This window comes from Ceratotherium simum, chromosome 10, assembly GCF_057802395.1.
Source record: "Ceratotherium simum simum isolate JZ-2026a chromosome 10, ASM5780239v1, whole genome shotgun sequence".
NCBI classification, from domain to species: Eukaryota; Metazoa; Chordata; class Mammalia; order Perissodactyla; family Rhinocerotidae; genus Ceratotherium; species Ceratotherium simum.
This window is the reverse complement of record NC_141909.1, coordinates 1,122,034-1,145,979: the sequence shown is the minus strand read 5'-3', so window position 1 is coordinate 1,145,979 and position 23,946 is coordinate 1,122,034. Positions and strand designations below refer to the sequence as shown.

At 55.0% G+C, this 23,946-nt stretch overlaps 1 protein-coding gene across 9 annotated transcripts in view; it reads left to right on the top strand.

The window, feature by feature from the left end:
* MCF2L (MCF.2 cell line derived transforming sequence like) overlaps window positions 1–23,946 on the top strand; it is a 184,369-nt gene that overhangs the window by 69,099 nt on the left and 91,324 nt on the right. The window contains exon 1 of one of the 9 annotated variants that reach the window (XM_087435821.1): window positions 20,047–20,164. The exons of 7 other annotated variants lie outside the window; for them this stretch is intronic. In XM_087435821.1, coding sequence (XP_087291947.1) covers window positions 20,068–20,164 — 97 coding nt within the window. In that variant the 5' untranslated portion in view covers window positions 20,047–20,067. Of the gene's footprint in view, window positions 1–20,046; window positions 20,165–23,946 lie in introns of those variants that run through there. One more of the 9 variants, XM_087435827.1, reaches the window with a different exon arrangement.

Here is a 23,946-nt window from a genome sequence, read left to right as displayed (position 1 = left end):
TCTGTGCTACCAGCAGTTGCAGATTTCAGCAAGACTCTTAAGTCCCTGCCAGGAGGTGCGCGCGTTGTGAATACCCAGTGTCCTTTAGCTAGGGGAGAGGACCCTGCATCCTCCCGTCCACACTGCCTCCTGCTTCAGCACGGGCTCCTCTTCACGCTCGCTACGTGGGAGGCGTGCTGAAGGGCGGCTGTGACACGATGCGGGCGGTCAGGCTGTGTCTCCTCCGGTGTTGACACAGCGCCACCCGCCAAGCGTGGGGCATGTTGCACATTCTCTTGTGGGGACAGAGATGTAGGTCGATGTAAACCTACTTGCCAACTCAGGTCTGAATCCCAAACACGTCCTCACAGGAACTCCCCGTCTGTAGCGTAATGGCTTCTACCTGGAGGTGAGAGAGCTGTGTGCCTCCAGGGTCATTTGGGATTAGTGGCAGGTGTGGGCTGCTGGCACCAGGTGTTGTGATTCAGGGCAGGGGGCCTGACTCCTATAGGACGAGGTCAGAGGAGGGCTTGGGGTCAGTGACCTTTCACAGGGCTTCGTGGCTCTTTCAGCTGCACAGGGCTGGATGCTTTGTGGCTCCACCCTGAACTGACAGGCATTTTATCTTCATCTGTTGGTCCGGACAGGCTGCTGTCTTATTTTAACTTCCGATTTGTATGTTGCTTCCACTCGTCCAGAACATTCATTGTCTGGGTTGGTCTGCAGTAAAGGAGATAAAGCATGCTGCCCGTAGGGTCTGGGAATCTGTCTCTTGACCTTGAGAATTGACATTGTATATGCCCTTGAGCCTGATCTTTAATCGCAAGGCCAGGATCACTTTCCAGTGGCAAAAGCTCTTCTCCTAGGTGGTAGGGCTCCTCTTCCAGCATTTTTATTATTTTGGTTTTCTCTTTAGATTTGCAGTAATTGGATAAAAAGTAAGGAATATTTGAGGCAGAAATGCTAATGCATCTAGTTGATTTAAGCATTTGCTGAATGCAGAGGAACAGAGGTCCTCAAACGGGCATCAGAATCACTGGAAAGAATCATCACAGATTCCTGGGCCCTACCCCCAGGGTTTCTGATTCAGGAAGTCCGGGGCGGGGCCTGAGAATGTGCATTTTTAAGTTCTCCGGTGATGCTGATGGTGCTAGTCGAGCAGCTACACTTGGAGAACAACTGTTGTAGAAGAATCTTTAAATCTAGTGCCACCTTCTACACTGACTGACCTTGAGCAAAACACTAATTCTTGTCATGGGTGGATGATGATGCTTGGGTGGATGGATGGGTGGATGAGGATAGGTGGGGGGGGCAATAGATGGGTGGGTGGACAGAAGGATAAATGGTTGAAGTTGCACACAAGAATATAAGCCCTATTATATTTTAAAGTTTTGATGCCCCCCAGTGAGGATGAACAACTTTTAACTCTTTACGTATTGAAGGAACAGATCATTGATTTGCATCAGAACATGAGTGACAAGCCCACCTCCTCTGGGTTGGAGTCCAGCCATGGGACCCTTACTCTTTAGACCAATTGTCTTCTTTCCCAGCCGTCCTATCCCATCCTCTCATCTTCTACACCAAGCTTTCCACAATCTGAGAAGCTGAATTTCAACTGATACCTCAGCTGCTAACTCAGCCACGTTGAGGGTGGGGGTGGGCGTGTGATCCAGCACCGTCATTCTAGTGGTAATTCGTGTTCACCCTTCTGACAATGTTCCTTTGAAAGAACCCAGCCAGGCCTCCCACAGTTCTCTGTCTACCGTATTCGGTGGCAAGGAGAAGTCAGCCTTCTTTGGCAAGTCTCTTGCTGAGATCTCTAGAGAACTCTGAAGTAAGAAAATGGACGTAGTGTTCGTGACAGAGCAGATCTGTGAAGTGTCTTTGTAGCAAAAATAGGTGTCCTTGGACAGAAGGGGAGAGAACGTGGAAGAAGAAGCTGACTGCCTCGATATGTGGAAAGTGCTCTGGGAGGGAGATGATGGGGCTGCATCCTTGTTGTTGATTTTGGAGCCTGTGCCCTGCAGGAGCCTTCTCTTCTAAGTGATAGTCATTGTTCTGGGTTCTGAGTTTTTCCTAAAGATACTGTTCTGTTCTATGGCTAATTGTTAGTCTCTATGGAACCCCTCAGTCCACTCCTGCCCCTGGGTCCCCTGGCCCCCGACCTAGGAGAGCCCAGCTCCAGCCACGGATGTGTCTACCTCAGCCCACGTCACCCTTGTTTATGACCCATGGTGAGCTCTGCACTCTGGTGGGCTCTGCACTCTCGTCATCTCTGGTCCCACGTTGGAACGTGCCCTGCTCCTGTCAGCAGACACCTCCTCTCAGCCTTACGAGGGCTCTGGTGTCTGGCTTCCTTTCCTTGCCCGTGGCAGGGCTTCTTGTGGCTCTTCTGCATCCGGGGCCTCAGTGCTGCCCACCCGCTCCTTCAGCCACCCCCCCCCCCCAGTGCAGTGGACATCACCGGGGCTGACCTTTCCCATTTGCTCTGTACCAGCCCAAGTCCCACAGCCCTATGAGGAGGCCCGGCCACCCCCCTGGTCAGTCCTGTGAGGAGACCTTTCCACCCCGCTGGTCAGTCCTGGGAGGAGGCTGGCCACCCCCCTGGTCAATCCTGGGAGGAGGCCAGCCACCCCACTGTGAGGAGACCTGTCCACCCACCCTGGTCAGACCTATGAAGAGACTGGCCGCCCCGCGGGTCACCTTGTGAGGAGGCTGGCCACCCCCACCACTGGTCGATCCTGTGAGGAGGCCCAGCCACCCCCCTGGAGAGTCTCCGGGACCTTCCACTGTTATCTGTGAAGCCCCTGGGCCGTGTGTGCCCTGGGTCTCATGTCCGGCCACAGCTGGGCCTGCTGACCGTGGCCACGTCTCAGACTCGCCACGGAACAGGTCTGCTTCTGCTCCTGCTGGCGTCTGGGAGTGCCCCCATCACTCACTCGCACGACACCCTGATCCCTGTTTGTGGATAACTGGAGAGATCGCGTTCTTCAGCCACAGCGGTCAATCCTGTGAGTGGCGTTTCTAGCAGCATCGGTGAGGGTGGAGCCAGGAGAGGTTTGTGGAGGCTCCTTCTGTCTGTAGGGACCCCTGACATCTGCACAGTCCACACCCCACGCAGGGGCGCACCCAACACCCCCAGGACGCTTGTGCATGTGTGTGTTAATTCTCTACACGTCCAGCCTCAGACAGAGCCCGCGTCAGACAATACACAGGGGACGCAGAAGTGTGTGTCTCTGTTGGTTACTTGGAATTAGAAGGTACAACTTTATATCCCTGAAGAATTTTGGGGATTAAGATTTTCCAAAATCTGTAAAGTCTGTTAGTGAAAAAGCCAAGACTAGAATCAAGACCTTTGGGCTCTTGAGACTCCACGGAGGTCTAGAATGTTCTGTTTGTTGTGGGAGATGCTTGAGCAATTGAGTTGTACCCTCACGCTATTAAGGAGCTGTGGATTCTTCTCTAATTTGGCATGAAATTGGAATTTCTTGACAGTAGTTGTGGCTGGGTTATAGCCTGTGGTCTGAAGGGTAATTTCCTAGAGGCTTGGCCAGGATGATAGATGAGAACACAGCACACTTTTCCTCAGTTGTTAACACATGAGAACAACCAACTCTTTATTAAAATAGCTCACCATACTTTATGGAAGAGCATAAATGGTGTGAGGGCAACATTATCTTGAAAATAAAGGAAATACATAAACCTCACTTTCTTTCTCACCAGTTCTTTGTAGTTATCGTTGGAATGCTTGATATAATCTGATTTCCTCCCCAGGGCTGAGTAGGACTGGTCTTTCTAACTCGCTGGATACTTACTCTAAGGGTCCAGAAGAGCCAGCCTGCATGTCTTCTAGTAATTTAGTCACTGTCACCGGCCCAGTGACCATAAAAGGATGTCCTAGCCAATTCACTTCTTGGGGAAGTTGTGATGTTCCTGGGTTACTTCAGAGAACAAATCCAAGAGACAAGGAGAAGGGCAGGGAGATGGAAGGGGTTGGAGCAGGGTCCCTCCTGGCTGATTGGCAGCTCAACCCAAGCGAGCACCTTTGAACTCTGTTTTCTCTCTGCTTTGGTATGGGATGGGGAACTCTTAAAATTTCACTTACCTCCTTCTTGTTAGGTATTTGTTTTATTTTTGGTGTTTGCTTTTTATCGATACATAAATAGACCAAATATGGGCAGTTAATGAGTCGAAGAAATCATGTGCTCTTCTACAGAAGTTAAGATTTGAAAGAATGATATTTAAAATTTTGTTTTTTAATAAAAAGGAGAGTTATGTCTTACGAAATAGAAATCAACACATAATTTTTAAAAGATCTCTTTAGTTTCTTACCTGCTTGCCCTATATAGTGCTCGTGGTTGGTGTATATTTTCTCTTTCGATCTGTGAACCTCTCTGCGGTGTAGCCATCATGCCCGTTTCACAGATGTGGGACCTGAGGTTGCAGTTAGTGCACAGCTGGGCTAGTCAGTGGCAGAGCTGGTATTTGACATTCCCCGTTGTGCCCAAATCCCAGAATGTCATGATGTCTCCAAGTTGCGTTAAGCTTGTGAAAAGCTCAGTTGAAGCAAACTCAAGGCAACTGGTTTAGAAAGGAGAAGGTGAAGAGAGAAAACGTCACCTTTTCCCTGCTCCTGCTGCCCAGTGAGTGCCGGCCGGCCAGTGTCTCCCATCTGAGAGGGTGTGGCCCCCCTATAAACTGCTCGCTCCCCACCCCTGCCCAGGGCTGCCCCGCAGGAGCCTTTATTTCCTGTCCCCCCTTCGCCTTTGGCCAGCTGCCCCGAGGCTGGGCAGAGCCTCGCCTCCCCTCTCTGTAGCTGCTACCTGGCAGGTGGCCGTCCCCAGGGCCGGCATCACACCTGGGCTGTGCCACCCAAATGCTTCCGGAAGCCAGAACCATGGGCTGCTGTCACCAAGAATCCGCCTGGTGGAACGCCTAGGGTTCAGTCCCCAACGCTGTCTGTCGGCTGCAGCTGCGTTCGGAGTGACCTTGAGCCGACGTGAACTGTCTGGAGGAAGTCAGCCCATGAGGAGGCAGAGCAGGTCCCCAGCCTCGGAGAGAAGCTCTGTCCTGCGCCTCTTCGCCCCGCTTCCCTTTATTCCCTTCCTGTATAAAAAATTATATAGCGGTGGGGTCTGTTAATACGTGATATATATATAACTTATATAGCTCGGTTAATACGTGAAAATAGGTAGTTAACCCAGAAATGCCCAAACACACCCTAAGAATTTTTTGAGTAATATTTATACCGAGTTTTTGAAAATTCTTCTGTGTTTAATGCCTCCATTCATGGTTACGTTATGGAGTCTGGAACCCCGGGTGTGAGGCTGGAGCAGCAAGAGGCCAGGGTGGGAGCGGGGAATGAGAGCAGCAGGTTTGGCTGGTGCGTTAGTCAGCTCGGGCTGTGGTAACACAGCACTGAGGACCGGGCGGCTTAAAGGACAGACGTTTATTGTCTCACAGATCTGGAGGCTGGGCGTCTGAAGTCAGGGTGTCCCCAGGGTTGGTTTCTCTGAGGCCTCTCTTCTTGGTGTGTAGACGCCGTCTTCTCCCTGTGTCCTCACACGGTCGTCCTTCGGGGTGTGTCTGTGTTGTGATCTCCTCTTCTTAGAAGGACTCTGATCATACTGGATCAGGGCCCACCCTAGTGACCTCGTTTTACCTTAATTATGTCTGTAAAGGTCCTGTCTGCAAATACAGACACATTTGGAGGTCCTGCGGGTTGGGACTTCAACATAGGAGTTTTGGGGGGCCAGAGTTCAGCCCATGACAGCCAGATTTCGTATGACCTGCCGGCTACGGCTCCAACCTCAGCTCAGACACTGAGGGAAGTCGGAAGCCTTGAGACTTTTAAGCAGAGGAGTGACACCATCTCACTTAGGTTTCTAATGGCTCGTCTGGCTGCTCCTTGAGAAGGTGGAGCAAGCCGTGTGAAAGGAAGGCCACCGCCCCACCCAGGAGAGGGTGGACAGCCGGGGGACCTGGGTGGTGGGCCTGCAGGTGGGAGGTGGTGCTCGCAGTGAAGTTCTGGACGTGTTTTGTCTGGTGGGGATGACTGAGCTGGACGAGGACAATGAGAGGAAAGAAGAAAATCTACTGTCACCTGAGCCACCCAGGCAGCTCGCCACTCTCTGGCCGTAAACCCTCCCTGAAGGTGGTGTGTGGCTGAGATGGGGCTTAGCGTGGCAGGGGGCCAGGGCCTGAGGGGCCAGAGCAGCAACAGTGGGGTTTCAGGGGAAAGAAGGCTCCCAGGACCTCCTTGGAGGCAGAGCGGTCTGATACCCCATTGCACCTGTCGGAAGAAAGGATTCCTGCCAGGTGAATCACCCAGGGGGCGCAAGGTGTGTGTGTTTCTGCACAGAAATGTTCATGACGTGGAATGTAGGGCATTAGGTGCAGTGGCCGAGCGTCCCAGCAAAATTAAAATCCGTCCAGCCCCGTTCCATTGGATGCGTTAGTGCCCTCCCCAACAGCTGTCTCCTGCCCCAGTGATGGAATCCTCAGGAATCATTTTTTCAAATCCTTTCTTAAAACGTGTTGAGGCCCTTCAGGAAGTGAGGTAGACGTTGGTGGCGGGGGGTTGTTGAGTATTTCATAACGTGTAATTTAGATTTCTGATTAGGTAGGTGTGACTGTGAAACACGGACACTGTTTTTAAAATAAACAAATAGCGTATACGCGAAGTTTCCTGTGGGTCTCGTTAGTAGGGATTCAGGAGTGGGTTTGGAGAGTCTGAGCAGAAAGGGAAGCTTGTGGGATGACGTGAGTGATTTATTCCTTTTTAGGATGGTCCGTTTGAGGCCTTGTGGTTTCCCCCATCAAGCACAGGGTCCTCAGGTGTGGTCCGGGACCAGGCATCACCTGGGAGCTTGTTAGAAATGCAGATTCTTGGGCCCGGCCCTCCAGGTGAGTCTGATGCCCCTAGCTTGAGGCCCGCATGGAAGCTGGGGGGGGACCCCCAGGCTCAGGTCAGTGGGAGGACGAAAGCAGGGCACCCACACCCTCAGTGGACTCCAGAGAAGGAATCGAATGGAAACAGCGAGGGCTCCTTGTGCCCGCACGGGCCCTGCCTGCAGCGCCTGCTCGCCTGCAGCTAACACGGGGTCCTCCCTCCGGAGTCAGCTCAGGGGCTGCTCCCTGGGCCCTTCGCCCGCTGCCCACGTGGCTCTGTTATTCGTGCACACTGGACCCATCACCCTGGGGCAGCACTGGCCTCGAGGTACCGTCTGCCTGGTGGGGGCACATCCGTCCACTCCGTCCACTGTGCCACATCCGTCCACTCACTGAGTCTGCATGATGTCCCCAGGCCTGGCTCTAAATGTGCTCCTGGGTGTTGAACCAGCACTGCTGACATGAAGTGAGAAACTGTGAAACACCCAGGGTGGAACACCGGAGGATTAAACGTTTGTGAACACTTTTCTGTTTCAAAAAGAAAATGTGTGATTGAGAAACTACAAATTAATTGCCGTGACTTTCACAAATAAACACAGATGACTGAATAAATTGTGAGAACATAGACAGGAAAGCGATTGTCTCCAGCTACCAACCAAGATACACTAAATTCATAATAAACTATTTTTATGAGGGTGTGAGAGTGAAAAGTCGAGGGAACTTCATACCTTGGTGTCTGGATTTGGGGAAGGCTTTATGCCCCGAGCTGACCTCCACCAACAAAGAGGAGGGAGCAAACGCGGTGTGGAGATGGTGTGGACCACTTGTCAGCAAACGCTCACTCCCCTCCCCGTCCGCTGTGGGCAGAGCCCGTGTCCCCTCCTGTCACTTGCACTTGGCAGGTTTGGTGCTCACACGTGCTCGCACAGGGGGCTGGCCCTTCCTGCTCCCCGCCGACCCCTCATGAGCACGTGCCTGGGGCAGCCACTGCCCCTCCAGCCTGGGTCCAAAATGAGACACATGGAGCAGAGCCACCTCATGCTGCAGAGCTGTGAGCACAAGAACACTACTATTTCTGCGCACTCGGTTGGGGGCAGCTTGTCCTGCAGGTTAATGTGGCACCCTCTGACTGATACAGAGAATACGGTTTGAATAGTCAGCTGAGCAGCCAGTCATCCGATGGGTGAAGAGCAGGCCGCAGGGTGCCGCCACTGCCTTCTCATTTTTAAATAGATGACGAAATGTTCTCCTGGACTATTGTTGCAACAGAGAAGACCCATCAGAGACACGGCCGTGCTGGTCCAGCATGAAGCCGCTGTCGTGCAGGGAAGGAGTGGAGGGCTCTGTTGGCCTCCACAGAGTAGGGCTAAGAGCAGTGAATCAATGAGTAGAAATTACAGGAAGCAGGTTTTGACTGAAGGAGAATATTTTTCCAAAGGATTCCAAAAATGGGGTGCCTGCTGGGCAGGGCCGGAGGCTGTCGAGGTGGAGCGGTGAGGCTTGTGGAGGCCCCCCGCCTCGGGGTCGAGCCAGGACCTGCAGCGGCTTTTAGAATTGCTGCCCTGCTCAAAATTTGTAAATGTCTCTGAGACTCCCATGTTTAGTGAATTTGGCTGCAAAAAATAAAGACTCCTGGTGGTTGAAGAGGGTGTTTAAGACACTAAGTGTACTTTAAAGTAGATTCCTGGAGTTGCTCTAAACATCTTGACAGGGACAGTCTTGACTTGGATTTGTAGAAATCAGTCACATTCATGCTTCTGTTTGCTAATTATCCCTTTGTTTAAGCAAAACAAACAAACAGAAACGGGGTGCGGTTTAAGTGGGTCTTGGTTGGTCGTTGGTCGTACCATATCCGTGAACTCAACCTGCTTCTGTCATTGTCATCTTCACCCTGGGGCCTGCCTGCGTCCAGCGTCTACAGCTGACAGTTGCATTGCCAGCGTCCTCCCCCTCCTTGCTCAGTGCACAGCCTCCCTCCCTGGGACCAGTTCCGGGACCAGCCGGCTCTCCCAGCCTGACCCCCTTTTCCATGCAGCCCGGGTGCATGTCACTGTGTGCCGTTCCCATGTTTGCTGGTGGCTTCACAGATCAGCTTTGTCCTCCCGTCTACGTTTGAAGTTCCCCAAGAACAACGACCACGTTCCAGGCTCTTGTGAGCCCCCTCCCTGGGGGCACATGGGGCTGAGTCTACAAAGACCCTCAGGGTGGCCGGCGTCTTTTCCCATCAGCTCCGTTGGCAGACGCTCCTGGTGAGAGCTCTGCTGTTGGTCACCTGCACCAGCAGAATAACAGAAATCTCCCCAGAATCAGACTTTTAGGGACGAATAGCTATAAAAGAAGATGACCTGAGAGACCCTTCTTTTGTTGTAACTAATAATGATTAATAAACATTGCAATGAAAAGTTTTCCAAGCCTCAGCTCCTCGTGAAATGGGGGCCATCCCTGATGAACACATTTTCACTAGAAGAGGACAATTTTCGCAGTCCCTTAGGGTCCACTGATTCTCAGTTTAACCAAATGTAGTCTTCACAGCTTAATTCTAGAACGTGAGGCTGCCTTCTGCGTGTTTCTTCCCGTTACCTCACATGCAGGGGTATGCATGGTGGAAGCTCTGTCTGTCTGTCTAAACCCACTTCTTCGCCAGAATTATCATCTCTTTGTAAGTACATATTAATCCTTGCAGTTGGCAAGGCAATAGTATTTTCACATTTCTGTGTTTCAGATCCACTAAGAATTTACCTGGTCACATTCGTTGTATACCTCTGGGTTTGGAGAAAGAAATATTTGTTATCTTTCCAGTGTTTACAAGCTCACTGCCATTGTCTGATACACATACGAGAGTCCAGTTGCCTAAATTAGAATTCAGATGAAGGCTGAAGTTAAAACATAGCGATGTGCCTGGGGTACTGTTTGGACAAAATGTGGAATGAGGTTTTCTATGGTGGGAGGTGATACCAGTGCTCGCTGCAGAGAGCTGCGTGAGGGTTAGAGACTGAAGTCACTGATTGGAACTGTAACCTTGGGTTCAGACCAGCTCTGCCGTCTGTTGGTCACGTGGTGCCTCGGTTTCCCCATCTGTAAAGTGGATCCATGAGAGCACCTACCTCGTGGGGTTGATGTGAGGAGCACATGAGTTAAATTCATATGAAAAGCCCTTGGAGCCGCCCGCAGGCGGGAGGCTCAGCACCTGTCAACGTATGCACATGGTTAGTGAGTGCCCGGCTCCTGCACTCAGCACATGTTGTTGCCGTTATTGTTATTGCATATTATTAACTATTTTATTCGGTTAACAATCTGAGTAACGAAGCCTGTGGGGATTTCCAGAAGTGAGAAGAAGAAGGGAGGATTGAGAGGGCGTGGCAGGAGAGGAGGGGACTCTAGACTGGCTCCTCCAGGGTGGCCTGTTACACGGCGCACCACGGGCTGGCCTCGGCACACGGCTCTCAGAAAGGAGTCTTCCAGAGTGCCTCCTTCTCCCGCAGAGGAACCATTGTCCCAGCTTAAATCCCGAAAGACACACAGTGCTGAGAGGACCTCAGACTTTGGGAGAAGACTTCCAAGGAAATTCAAAGCTGTAAGTCTGAAAATACAAAAGAGCCGATTGTTTTTCCTGACTTATAGAGATTAAATGGTTTTGGTGTGTCTAAATTGAGGTTTCGGCAAACGTTCTGGGTTTTTGTTTTATTCCATTATTAATAGTGTTAAAGAAAGAGTCCAGTCCCCAGAGCGTGAAAGCCAGTTCTCGTCGTTATAGTCCTACCACACGGCAGTGGTGCTCAGTTCACCAACGGAAAGAGCGAGTGTTAAGTTTCGTTGATGACATTTTTAGCAAGATTTTAAGGATGGTGAACTAATGCCCCAAATATGACTTCACTTTTATAAGGATGCTTTGTCTTTAAAGACAAAATTTTTTCAAAGTGTTTTGATTTCTGAATCCTTAAGAAGAGAGCACGTCTTTTGATATTTAAGTGATGGGAAAATATGGAAAGTTGTTGAATGAATGAATGCACATAGATGTTAGGTCTCCATGATTTATCAGTGTTGTGATTTTTTTTTTTTTATGAGGAAGATGGGCCCTGAGCTAATGTTCGTGCCTGTCTTCCTCTATTTTGCATGTGGGATGCCGCCACAGCACAGCTTGATGAGCGGTACACGGGTCTGCACCAGGGATCCGAACCTACCAACCCCGGGCCCCGGGCCACCGAAGCGGAGTGCATGAACTTAACCACTACACCACCGGCCGGCCCTGTCAGTTTTGTGATTTTATGCCTCCACCAATTCTAATAGGACTAAAAGTTTTACTGTTCTCTTTTCTGAAACCGCATCCTTAGTATTGGCAGGATCATTCATTCATAGGGACACGTTCATTCATCCACCCACCAGATGCTCAGGGAGCCTCCGCGTGCGCCGCACTACCGAGGCCAGGCCAGCAGGACGCAGCTTCTCCATATGACAGGTTCTGCTGGATCCGGAAGCTTCACCGGAACAACCTTCAGACGTAAACCGTTGTTGGATGTGCTGTGTTGGAACCTCGCTGCAGAGTGGAAGTGAGCAGTTCATGGCTGCGTGTTTGTTCCCAGCAGAGGAAAACCTTTATCTAAGCTTTAGCCCAGCCAGGTCCCAGTCTGCGTTTTTGAAAGATTATTGCAAAGACAGCATAGAAAGGACCTAAAATCACATGTCCTCTGTTGTCTGTGTTTTAGTAGATTTCTAGATTCTTGTGACTTGGGCATCCTCTCTACATTTTGTCATGATTGGTCAGTTGTGATGTACCCTTTATTTTAAAAAATCAGGCATATCACTTAAAAATCTCATTTTTAAGAGTAACCAGTTTGGGGCCGACCCTGTGGCTTAGCGGTTAAGTGCTCGCGCTCCACTACTGGTGGGCCGGGTTCGGAGCCCGGGCGTGCACCGACGCACCGCTTCTCCGGCCATGCTGAGGCGGCGTCCCACATACAGCAACTAGAAGGATGTGCAACTATGACATACAACTATGTACTGGGGCTTTGGGGAGAAAAAACGAGGAGGATTGGCAATAGATGTTAGCTCAGAGCCGGTCTTCCTCAGCACAAAGAGGAGGACTGGCATGGATGTTAGCTCAGGGCTGATCTTCCTCACAAAAAAAAAAAAAATGAGTAACCAGTTTGGGACTAAGTTTCTGCACTGACGTTTTATTCCTGGGTTACAGCAGCCTCAGGATTCTAGAACTATCCTGTGTCTTACGGTTATGTCAACTACTCAGTTCCCAGAACTTCCCATCTGTGTTAGAGGGAAGACATTGTCTTTGAAAATGGCAGAGGCCTCCTGACTCAGAGCCCCTATTGAACATGGAACAACTCAGGAGTGCCCGCGGTGCGGCTCCCTCCAGAACCACCGTCGGGCAGGCAGCCAGGTTGTGGCCAAGAGAGCAGCGCCAGGTGACGGGCTGGGACCGGGTGCTGAGCAAGAGGAGGGCTCGTTAGGTGTGTGGGCCTCGGTGCTTCCCCGACACAGGAGGGACTGGACAGCAAGGAGAGCGTCTATGCACAACGGGCAGGGGCGCCAGGCATCAGGTGGAGTGAAAAACCCAGGAAAAGGGTAAAGTGAGGAGAAGTCAGAGCAGCACTTCTCCGTACGAGGGAGGCCCCTCAGCGGGCTGGGGGCTCCGCAGGCGCTGGTGGACACGGTTTTTTAAAAAGAGAGAAAACGCTCTTTTGTGCCCGAGTCCTCAAGTGTGGCCTACAGCTTCCACACAGTGGTCCAGCGGGTGGCCACTTCCCTGCCCATGTCAGCCCCAGGAGGATTGAATTTCCAATTACCCAGCACCTCGTTTGGTTTAAGACCTGCACTAAATAGCTCCCTGCTCCCCTGACATGATTAATTTAAGACTCTTTTACTGCCAAAAACCATGGCATTTATTGATATGAGTTTCTTAACAGTAGCTTGAGACCATGTTGTATAGAATATACTCTTCGGGTCCAAAAAGAGTCGGTCTGCTTCTCAAGGGGCCTACAGATTCCCTCAGCTTCTCCAAGATGCGCTCAGCAAACCGAGGGCGGGCCAACGTCGTGTGAGGAAAAACTTGGTGTTTTTTCTATGTTTCCAGAGGAGGCCATCGAGGAGCTTAGGGAGGGAAATGCCCTCCGACTGCTGGGAAAACCCCATAGTGTTTTCAAGATGTTCGCCAAACCCAAAGGCTGCAAACGTACAAGACGAAGAAACCAACAGGTTGTGAGAGAGCATGTCTCAGAGCTAATTTTTGGAAAGATTCAGTTGGTAACACCTTTAAAACGTATTTAGATGCTTAGGGGAAAAAGCTCTGACTCACTAGCTGCTCAGGGAATGGCCCCGACATTCCAGATTTTCCTGGTTTTCTATGCGTACCTTCACACGAACATGGGGAAGGGAAAGACACCGAGAGGGACATTCGGTGCCAATGTCAGAAGCAACCCAGGGTGGACAGCTTGTTCCTAATCCCCTGTGGTGAGTGCTTCCATGGACATGTAGCAACCACGTTTCCGCGTGTCTTTTCCTGACACTGTGGACTGAACCGAGGTGAGGCCCGGTTCCCTCGTCTCGGGAAGAGCGCTCGCGTCCTGGACTCGCAACATCAAACGCGCCATCTGTTTCCTCCTGATTGTGTGTTGGGACGGCCTCTGCTTGGGAGCCAGTGTGAGGGACAGAAATGAACGCTTGAGTGCCTGGCCGCCGGGCTGCTGATGCCCTGAGTCTTGGTCCCCATGTCCCTTGGCTTCTGGGTGAAGGACGTGCTGGCCATGACTCCCCAGGCTCCGTGATCCGTTTCCCTCTTGCAGCTTCTTAGGGATGCAGCAGGGAGCCAGCCTCATCCCTGCGTTCTCGGGCTCTAGGTGACAGCCCAGGTGGGTGTGGAGGCGGGGAGCGGAGGTGAGGGCGGCCAGCATCTGCTTCTCCTGCTCTTGACACCGTCCGTGCCTGGAGGTGCAGATCCACAGGCCACCAAGGAAAACGCTGGCGGAATCACCCAATTGTGCAAATCCGAAAATGCATACCAGAGCTGCTGCCCCTGCCAGGACAAGGAAGCACAGGTTCCCGAGACCAGGATCGTCCCCTTAGCTTTGCGGTGGCCAGCAGGAAGGACACATCAGTTTAGCAGAGTCCCCTCAGCCTGTGAACGCTCCTGGGAGGAGGGGCGCACCCTGAGCGACTGAAATTAAATAAATGTAATATCTTGCTGCAAACCTGCCCTCATTGCACTGGCTTATGAAGGGGCCGCCGTGCACCTGGGTTAAGTGTGGTCTCCAGACAGACCTGAGTGCTGACCCGCCCTCACTCTTTGTCTGAGACCTTGAGCGTGTAATCAGCACGCCTGAGCCCTCGGAGCCTCGGTGTCACCGTATTTTAAATGGCACTAAAATGAACTGCCTGGGAAGTTAGGTCTGAGGATCTGAGTCACCGGAGTGTGCCCAGCGTGACGCTGCAGACAGCAGCTCCGGGGCGAGAGGAGCCGCCGGGCGTCACTGGGGTGCTGAGGGCTCACCCCTTCGGGAGCACAGGGTCGGGAGCCGCCGGGCGTGTTCAGCGTCTCTCTGTGGAAAGTGTCGCTTGCCAAGCCAAGCAGCATCATCGCTTCCTTTCTCCAAGCCGGGCAGCAGACAGGAGTAAACGGCAGAACTTCCCAGTTTATTTCAAGAAAGCCTGGGGCCGCGTCCCCTCCCTTCCTCCCGCCTTGTAGTTGTTTGTTTGAACTTGGGACTTCCTGAGCGTGGAAGGTGTTTTTGGCTTGGGCAGTGGAGCAGATCCCTGACGCTGGGGGCCCCGGCCGCACGAGCCCCTCTTCTGAGGAAGGAAACGCCGGACTTGTGGATGGATTGGCAGGGTGTGGCCTCGCCCTGCTCTGCAGGCAGCTTTCTCGGACATTTTCTCCCGCCTGGGCATCCTGCAAGGGTGGAGGGCAGGCGAGGGCCGGTGTCGGTCTTTGCGGGCTGGCCCTCCGTTCGCAGGTGGCAGGAGGCAGGCCTAGGGCGAGGGCCGGTTCTGAGCTCCCCAAGTGGACTGTTGGTGTCCACGGTCATTACGGAGGAGTGTGGCCTGGATGTGGAGGCTGGAGGCCGGCTGGACGCTCTGTTGTTCTTTCCTGGGACTCGGTAAACCAAAGGTCACTAGAGGTCGTGTGCCCGGCTCAGCGTGCAGGGCAGCGCCCGGCGCTCTTGCCCCACGTCACCGGTGCGCGCCTGGCTTTCGACTGTCCCCAAAGGAGACCTGTGGGACGGTGGAAACCTCCGGTGCAGAGGCTGCACTTGGCCCTGGAGGGAGCCCATCCTGAAAAATCGAAGCCTCTGCTGCTGCCGCCGCTGTGTGTCCCCGACGGGAAGACAACGCGATGGCCGAGAGGGGAGCGTCCCGGGGCCACCAGTGTTGGCTCTGCCTGCTGCCCTCCAGGCGCCTGGGGGCCTCGAGGCGCCCACAGCCAGGTGAGGCGGGAGAGGGTGGCGCCATCTATGGGGCACGGGGACAGGTGCCGGGTGTCCCCTCGGTGTCCCCTGTATGTTTCTTTCACCAAAAAATGTGTGCCACGTGCAAGACTGGAACCTGGTCCAGGAACCTGGACCGTGAGTCTCTGCTTCAGCTGGGATGATGCAGGGCCGTCCCCAGTAAAGGCAGCAGTCCTGGCATGTGTGTAGGGGCGCACACTCCCTGGGTGAGGCGCCCTTTCTCCTGAGGGCCGTCCTGCGGTGGAGGATGGTGCGGAGCTGTGTCTTGTCCTGCCCCAGCATCCGTGTCTGGGGCGGGCCTCTGTCCTCCTCTGCAGGTGGACGTCAGCGAGCCAGACCTGGGCAGGCAGTCACCTGCGAGGAGCGCAGGCTGCCCTGAATGAGTCTTCCTCTCTGAACGGCGCTGTTTTTTCTAGAAGGAGGGCGTGGGAGCTGCCAGTGTTCGCTCAGCCAGACGGCACAGTTGACATTCTCACGGGCCTCAGAGTACTGTTTTCACAGCGTGACTTCCAGAGGAGGGAGCACCTTCTGGGAGGCTGAGCTAGAGAAAAGAGCCTTGTCGCTCACTTCTGCTCCTTCCTCCCGGGAGCCCCCTCCCTCCTCCAGGGACCTGGAAACGTGAGGTTTGCTGTTGGGCAGCAGCTGACTCTGTGACCTCAGGCACGCGGGGGCCCGTTGTTAGGGTGTCAGAGTGGAATCTGCTCCCTGGACAGACGCCATTAATGTCTGCAGCGTGCAAGACCTCAGAAATACCAGGTCAGAGCCGGCCCCACCCTGCTCCGTGGTCTGGGGGCCCACGGCCCTCTTCCATTTGGGCAGGCGAGCAGCTGCCTGGTGCTGGCTGGTCAGCATCTGAGAGAGGACGAGAGAAGCCCTGTGCCAGCCCAGTAAGCCTGTGTGAAGCCTTCCCTGCCCTCAGGCAGCCAGCCCTCCACCAGCCGGCACCTCCTGGGCAGGGCCGAGCATATGGCCCTGGTGGGCTGACGGCCTGGGGTGGGCTCAGCCGAGGGCAGGAGAGCCTCCCTCAGTTTCCCTTTGGGGCCTACACTGAAAGCCGAGCTGCTTCTGCTCCGAGGTTGTCGTTCTGAGCTCAGCTGCGTCAGTGCACAGGATTCAGGGTTAAAGGAACAGGGTCTTGACCTTTCATTGAGCCCCCCACTTCTGTCCTAACGCAGAGCGAGTGGGGCGGTTACGAGGGCCGTGTGTGGACCCTTGGCCCCGCCTGCACACGCCGGGGTCTGAATGCTCCGTTTGTGCCTCCCTGTCCCCCCAAGCCTGCTGTCTACAAAACACTGGACGCTGGTGGGGGTGGGTCCCCGAGTTGTCTCGCCAGACTCACCCTGGTCAGGGGGGATCTGTGCTCTGGCTCTGTTAGGAGGGCACTGAGGACCCCTGACTCTGAAGGGACTGAATTATCATCCTGAGGCCCCCCACTTACCAGTCATGTGGCCTGGGCAAGTGGCTCTAGTGTTCCTGGGGTGTCCCTCTGCTGTGAAATGGGGGTCCCAGGGCATCTTCTGTCTCTGAAACGAAGACCCCCAAGGTGTCCTCTTGCTGCGAAATGGGGGCCCTTAGGGCGTCCCCTTGCTGTGAAATGGGAGCCGGGGGCACTGGGGCCATTGCTGAGCCACTGCGGAGCTGAGGAGCAGGGCGGCTGCCGGCTGAGCTGAGCAGCCTCTCTCTCGTCGTTAGCTCTGTTAGAGGCCGTCGGTGCCCTGGCTCTGCCTGTTGTAATCAGGATACAGCATGGACGATGGCAGCTGAGTGCTTTGTGACACATGAGGCTGTGGATCAGTGTGGCTCCATGCCGCTCTCTCGGCCTCGCTGCACTGTCCAGTCCCCATCCCACTGCACCGTCCGGTCCCCGTCCCCCCTGCACCGTCCCATCCCGCGGCACTGTCCCATCCCCGTCTCCCTGCACCGTCCCGTCCCCATCTTCCCTGCACCGTCCGGTCCCCGTCCCCCTGCACCATCCGGTCCCCGTCCCCCCTGCACCGTCCCATCCCGCGGCACTGTCCCGTCCCCGTCTCCCTGCACCGTCCCGTCCCCATCTTCCCTGCACCGTCCGGTCCCCGTCCCCCTGCACCGTCCGGTCCCCGTCCCCCCTGCACCGTCCCATCCCGCGGCACTGTCCCGTCCCCGTCTCCCTGCACCGTCCCGTCCCCATCTTCCCTGCACCGTCCGGTCCCGTCCCCCTGCACCGCCCGGTCCCGTCCCCCTGCACCATCCGTCCCCCTGCACCGTCCGTCCCCCTGCACCATCCGGTCCCGTCCCCTGCACCATCCGGTCCCGTCCCCTGCACCGCCCAATCCCTGTCCCCCTGCACCGTCTGGTCCCCATCCTCCCTGCACTGTTTGGTCCCCGTCCCCCTGCACCGTCCCATCCCGCGGCACTGTCCGTCCCCGTCTCCCTGCACCGTCCGTCCCCCTCTTCCCTGCCCCGTCCGGTCCCCGCCCCCCTGCACCGTCCGGTCCCCGTCCCCCCTGCACCGTCCGGTCCCCGTCCCCCCTGCACCATCCGTCCCCCTGCACCGTCCGTCCCCTGCACCATCCGGTCCCGTCCCCTGCACCATCCGGTCCCGTCCCCTGCACCGTCCAATCCCTGTCCCCCCTGCACCGTCTGGTCCCCATCCTCCCTGCACTGTTTGGTCCCCGTGCCCCCTGCACCGTCCGATCCCTGTCCCCCCTGCACCGTCCGATCCCTGTCCCCCCGCACCGTCTGGTCGCCATTCCCCCTGCACCGTTTGGTCCCCATCCTCCCTGCACTGTTTGGTCCCCGTCCTCCCTGCACCGTCCAACATGACATTTCAAGACTAAATCCCCTTGACCAGCAGGCGGGGTGACCAAGCTCTCGGGTGCCCGCTGCTTCACTTTTCTTGCTCTCAGAGAAGCAGAGCGGCCTGGCACACCTGTCCGTACGTGTGCGTCTGGGCCAGGCTGGGCCTCTGTGTCCCCGTGGACGGACCTCCCCAGGCACTGCCGCTGTCTCCCTTGGGTTGAGCATTGCAGAAGCATCTTCAGATTAGGAAGTGACCCAACAGTCAGACTTCCCACCACAGGTGGGGGCCCCGGAGAAGGTGTAGTTGCAAGATTGTAGTTTTCCCTGATAGACAGAAATGGATATCAGTTAGTTAAGGGGAGTCAGGGATAGCCTCTTGAGTGTCACCTCCGCTCTGCCCTGCAAGGAGCTGCCACACTGTCAGAAACAGAAGACTGCCTACAGTGGGCGCTCAAGTGTGTGGGGAGGGGCGTCCACTCTGTGCTCTGCTGCCCTGGGACATTCGGCACCGAGTTTCAACAAGCCAAGTAAACAGATTGTTTTACTTAGAGTTGAAAAATGCTCTTTATAGAAACGTGTTTCAGGTTGGCATGGCCAATTTTTAAAAAAAGAACCAGAATTAATTAAAAGAAGCAAATAAATACATTTGAGGCACCTGGATATCACTGCAAATATGCACTAAATACCCCTGCGTTAGCTTCCTGGTAGCTAATGCAAAAAGGGAAAATGTTTGGACACGAGGTCAGATGCAAAAAAAAAAAGGTTCTTCTGGAAGAAATTCTGGAGGAAACCAAGGGCTCAGCTGAGTACACTGGGAACACTGGAACGCTCAAGTGATGTCTTTGGAATGTTTCCTTTCTTTTGGGAAATCAGTGCACCTAAAAATGTTGAAAACATAGCACTAAATTTCAGTGAGGCCCTTTTCAAAGTGGGCAGACCACAGGATGGTCCCAGCATTTGCTTGGGTTCCCCTGTCTGTTCCAGGAGAATCGAGTACTGAAGAGGGAATCTGACCTGTGACCTAAACTGGCTCTCAGCCAGACGAGCCGCTGTCCACACCTAGTGGTCTGGAGGGCATTGTATAACGTAGACCTGTGACATACGGCCTGCATGCTTGCAATGCCAGATCACAGGGTGGAGCTGACGGTCCCTGTGACCCGGGGGAACAGAGGCCCAGGACTGTGTCCACAGTCATCTCTGGTGTCGGAGTGAGGGGAAGTCTTCCCCACTGTCCCGGAGGAGCCCAGACCGAGTGGTGGGCAGTGCAAGGCTGGCTGTGATGGTGGCCCATGCATTCTCTGGGCTCTGAAGGAGGGTGTCCAGGTGGGGGCCCATGCTTTACACCCCAGATCTGTTAGAGACACACAGACCTGAATGAGAGGCTGGAAGGGACGCAGGGGCGCTGGAATATGGTGCCTTTGTCTCCGATTCACTCACCTTCCTGTAAGCAAACACAGCCTCCACCCCTGTTTGTTCCCGAGAATTGTCACTTGTGTCTGGAGAATTGGGCTTTATCAGATGGAAGAAGGCAGTGACGCGGAGTCGTTCTGAACAGTGTTGTCCGATTTACTGTTGCCAACGAATACAGGTCTCTCCTTGGCTTCTTGGACCTGCCCGTTGCCTGCTTGAAAGCACAGGGAAGTCACGCCAGCAGAGGTGTCCCTTGTGCCTGGAAGCGAGGCCAAGATGGGCCAGGTGTTCCTTTTCCCTTTAGCCTCCCAGCAGCTGGCGAGCTGGCCCGGAGTGTGTGTGTACACAGGGTGGGGTGAGCAGATGAGGGCCTGCAGGAGAGTAATCACCTTTCAGTGCTCCGTCCTAGTTCATGGTGAACCGAAAGTAGAAAGTCAGCTGGTCCCTCATGCAGATTTTAGGGAGCAAAGTTCAGTAGAAGAAGGCTAATGGGTAACCCCGGGAAGGCAGCAGGATCGAACGCGGGGGAGAGAGTCTGCCTGTGTGCTTATCAGCCATGGGAGACAGAAAGGCTGCCCGGATCTCCGTGGCGGAAATGAAAAGATACTACATTTATTCTGAGTGGTGCTCCTGGCTGCTCTCTGTTGCTGAGGGTGAGTCCTTGGGTCCCATAAGCTGCTGTCCCTTTGGGATCACTCACAGGAGGTGCACGGGGGACGGTCCAGGGTTCTGGCTGTGGTGACTGCTGTTTCGATGCATCCGTTAGTCCTCAATGTGGGAATGGTTCTTACAGACTTCTGACGTTGGCAGGGGAGGATCTTCGTGAATCTGTGTAATCTGAGTCCCCTGGAGTTTGGAATACTCAGGGAGTGGGGATTATTAGTAAATGAGCCTTTCACACACAGTTATCATCAGATGACTCTTAAGTCATGTCACCAGCTTCCTAAAGCACATGATCTCCCTCTGGCCGGCAAGGGTAGGCTCCATGGCCGGGAGGAGAGATCAGCCAGCACCAAGCCCAGCAGAGCTGCAGGCGACCCTGTTCTGAGGGCACCTGATACACGGAGGTCCATGCATAAAACACAAAACAGAACAAAAGCCGTTGGCTATGTGGTATTGATTATCCTGTGACAGTGACACAAGCTGAGCGACTTGTCTGAAGATCGGCTGCCTCGTTCCTTTAAGGACGGTTCAGTGACACAAAGCTGCTTCCGTGTCAGCTTTCCAGGGAGCTGCAGATCCCAGGGAATCTTCCTGCACAGTCCCGGCAGAGCCCGGGGCTGTGGCTGGCTGAGTGGGTCTCCTGCCTGGGAAGGGGCCCCTTCACACAACTTGGACATTCAGGACATCTGGAACGTGGGTAGTGAGGGGCATTGCTCCTTTCTTGGGGAGTCCCGTCCTGTCTGTGGTGAGAACTCTGACGTCTTTGGGACCAGGATCTGGCCTGGCTGGGGAAGACGCAGCCCGGTGAGGACGGGGGCCTCTGGACATTTCCTTGGCCTCTCTTTTGGCCCCAGTTCTGAGTTCTCAGCATCAGATGTAGAGCTTTGCATCACTCAGCTGAGTCTCACCCCTCTTATGGACGGGGGGTGGGTCAGGTAGCCGTCAGAAGTGACATCGCTTGTCCTGGAGGGTTGTCAGGAGCAACCCACCGAGACGGGACAGTCGGGCGTGGGCACTGGTGGGTGATTTGCGAGTGCGTCTGGTGTTTGCTGCGTGGACCACGGGCTGGGCAGGCTTCCCCGTTGCTCCCGTTACTCTCACAGTAGTGACAGGACTCCAAGGATGGGAGCCGGGTCAGCGAGTGATGGGGGGCAGACGCAGGGACGGAGGTGGGCCAGGCAGTGGAGCCCCCAAGGACCCCGGGGGAGGGGACAGGAAGGTCAGGATGGCTCGGCTGGACAGAGGGAAGCCCGCAAGTGGGAATTCCCGAAACCTGTGACCCCGCAGCCCCGGTGAAGAACCGCGAAGGTGGAAGTGAATTTGGCCTCGGAGCTCTGGGTGGGGTCGGAAACCCAGGCTCTGCCGACGAGACCAGTGACTGCCTCAGTTTATCTGTTTGTGAAATAATCACAGGCTTTTCCCTTCAGGGAAACTGAGGCTGGATGAGGGGTCGAAGCTTCTGTGGAGGTTCAATTCTCAAGTCAGAGATGGGGCTAAGCCCACAGTCAGACGAAACAGCCTTAATACTGACAGCAGCATGTGGAGTGCGTTGTGTCCGGCCTCCGCCTTGTCACGCGGGCTGGCGGCTCACTGGTGTCCCGTTTGAGTAAATCCCGCGAGAGCCGCCTCCTGCTCAGCCTGGGGCTCAGGGACCGCTGTGCTCCTCTCGTCCTTGGGGCGTCCACGTCCTCCCCGTCCCGCGCCACGGGTGAGCGCACGGGGCAGAGTCTGCGCGTCTGAGGGGCGCGTTGAGGACACGAGAGCAGATGGAAGGGCCTTTGTGGCTGTGAGAATGTCCCGTTTCAGTTCTCTTCAGCACTCTTCATTGATATTAAAGTATTTCTGGAAGGAACTGCTTGAGGGGCGAGTATTTGCTGAAATCAAAGAGAAGATGCTGGCTCCTCCAGCCCCCGAAGGCGGCCTGCTGGGGGACACGCACCTGCGGTCTGAGCGCCATGTCTGGTGACCGCCCGGTTCTCGGCCTCGTCTGCTGCAGGCCGCCCCAGCCCGTGAAGCTCCTCCTGCGTCACAGAGACGAGAGCTGGGCCTCACCTGCGCCCGACCCCGGGCCTGCGTCTCACCCGGGCCTCCGGGGTCCCCAGGGATGACGAGGACTCGTGAAGGGTGGCAGCCGCTCGTGGCCACCGTCTGCATTTATGTTTTGCCAAGAAAATAAGCCGCGGAGCCGCGCGGGGCTGCGAGTAAGGCCTTTTCAAAGGTGCTCTCTCCTGCTCTGTCGTCCTCACATTGAGAGCCGAGGAAAGCCTGTCCGTAGGATTCGGGACCCGTGGCCGCAGGGCTGGTGGACACGGACGGTCACGGGGCCGGGAGCAGCCCTTGGAGCGGCGTCGAGTCGGTTTTGATGAGCAGACACTCAGGCTGTGGGCATCGGTGAACTCGCTTTGGGGAAGTCCTTCTCACCAGACTGTCCCTCTGGGCCGCAGCCCCCGCCCCTTCCCCAGAGGACGGCGGGACAGCGGGATGGCCGTGGGGCTGCCGCTGGCGGGGTGCATGCGGCCAGGGGGCCCAGGGTCTCTGGTGTGCATCTGGTCCGGGTCGGGTGGAGTCTTTGAAGGTGGTCTCTCTCCACCCCCTTCCAGCACCTTCTGGAAATGCTTTTGTGTAAACTGCATGTAGGCCCTCCTGCACCCCCAGGGACACAGCCCGGGGTCCCTCTCACCGCCCAGCGTGCAGCTGATACTGGGCGGCCCCCGAGTTTCTGTTTTGCGTCTGTCTTTTCCTCTTCATTTTTCACTTCGTGTCCAAATTCCCCTCCTGGTTCCCTCAGAACCGCTGTTCATGTGACAGCGGAATCCGAGGGCGATCTGCTGCCACAAGACAGGAGGCACAGGCTTGGTGCCCCTCTCCCCCATTTGGCTAAAAATACTCGACGGGTAAATCAAAATTGAGACAGAGCGGCAAAACCCAGGAAGTGAAACTCGACCTTCTGGGGCCTCGAGGACCGAGTCCTGAATCTCAGACAGCTCAGCGGCTCTGCCTGGGAGAGAGGAGGCCGGCAAGGCGGATGCAGGAGCTTCTGTGGGCAGCAGGTAGGAGCCTCAGAGCCCCGAGTCAGCGCGTCGCCCAACACGGCTGTCGGGGCCAGCGCTTGTTAGAACGGACGCTTGTTAGAATAGACACTCGGGTGGTCCGCAGAGGTCGTGTTAAGACTTTAGATGGTGAGTGTGTTGTGATGTCGGAGTGCTAACAGGATCGCCACCTGCAGCGCCACCTCAGCATCATCGGCCTACAGCTGGTCTCTGAGAGATGCCAGAGAGGGAGGTGGATGTGCCCAAACTTGGTCCCTTGGCACAGTCTGGAAATCTGGCAGCCTCGGTGTTCGTGTCCTGCAGAGAAGGTGGCAGGGCCAGGCACAGGCCGACTACTCTGAATGAAGCGTTTGTGTCTGGAGGAAAGTTGCAGGAGCTGTACTGAGGGTGGGAAGGCTCCACTTAGGGAGGCATGTGCCGTGCATCTCCAGGCCCAGTGGACGCTCCATGACCATTTACTGGCACAGCCTGGTTTACATGATTCAGAGGAAATGTGAGTAACAGCTGACAGCACATACGCTGTTTGCTATGTGGGCATGGCTGCTTCTGACCAGGGTGCGTGACGCTTTTTATATTCTTTATCTGCCACGTTTGCTTCTTTCCCAGTGTTATATGGGGAGGAGGAAAGGCTGTGAAGGGCCTCTGGGATGCAGTTGAGCCATTATAGAAATGTGTATCTGAAATACACACAGAACAGGGAAGAAAGGCAGTGGAAGGGCCAC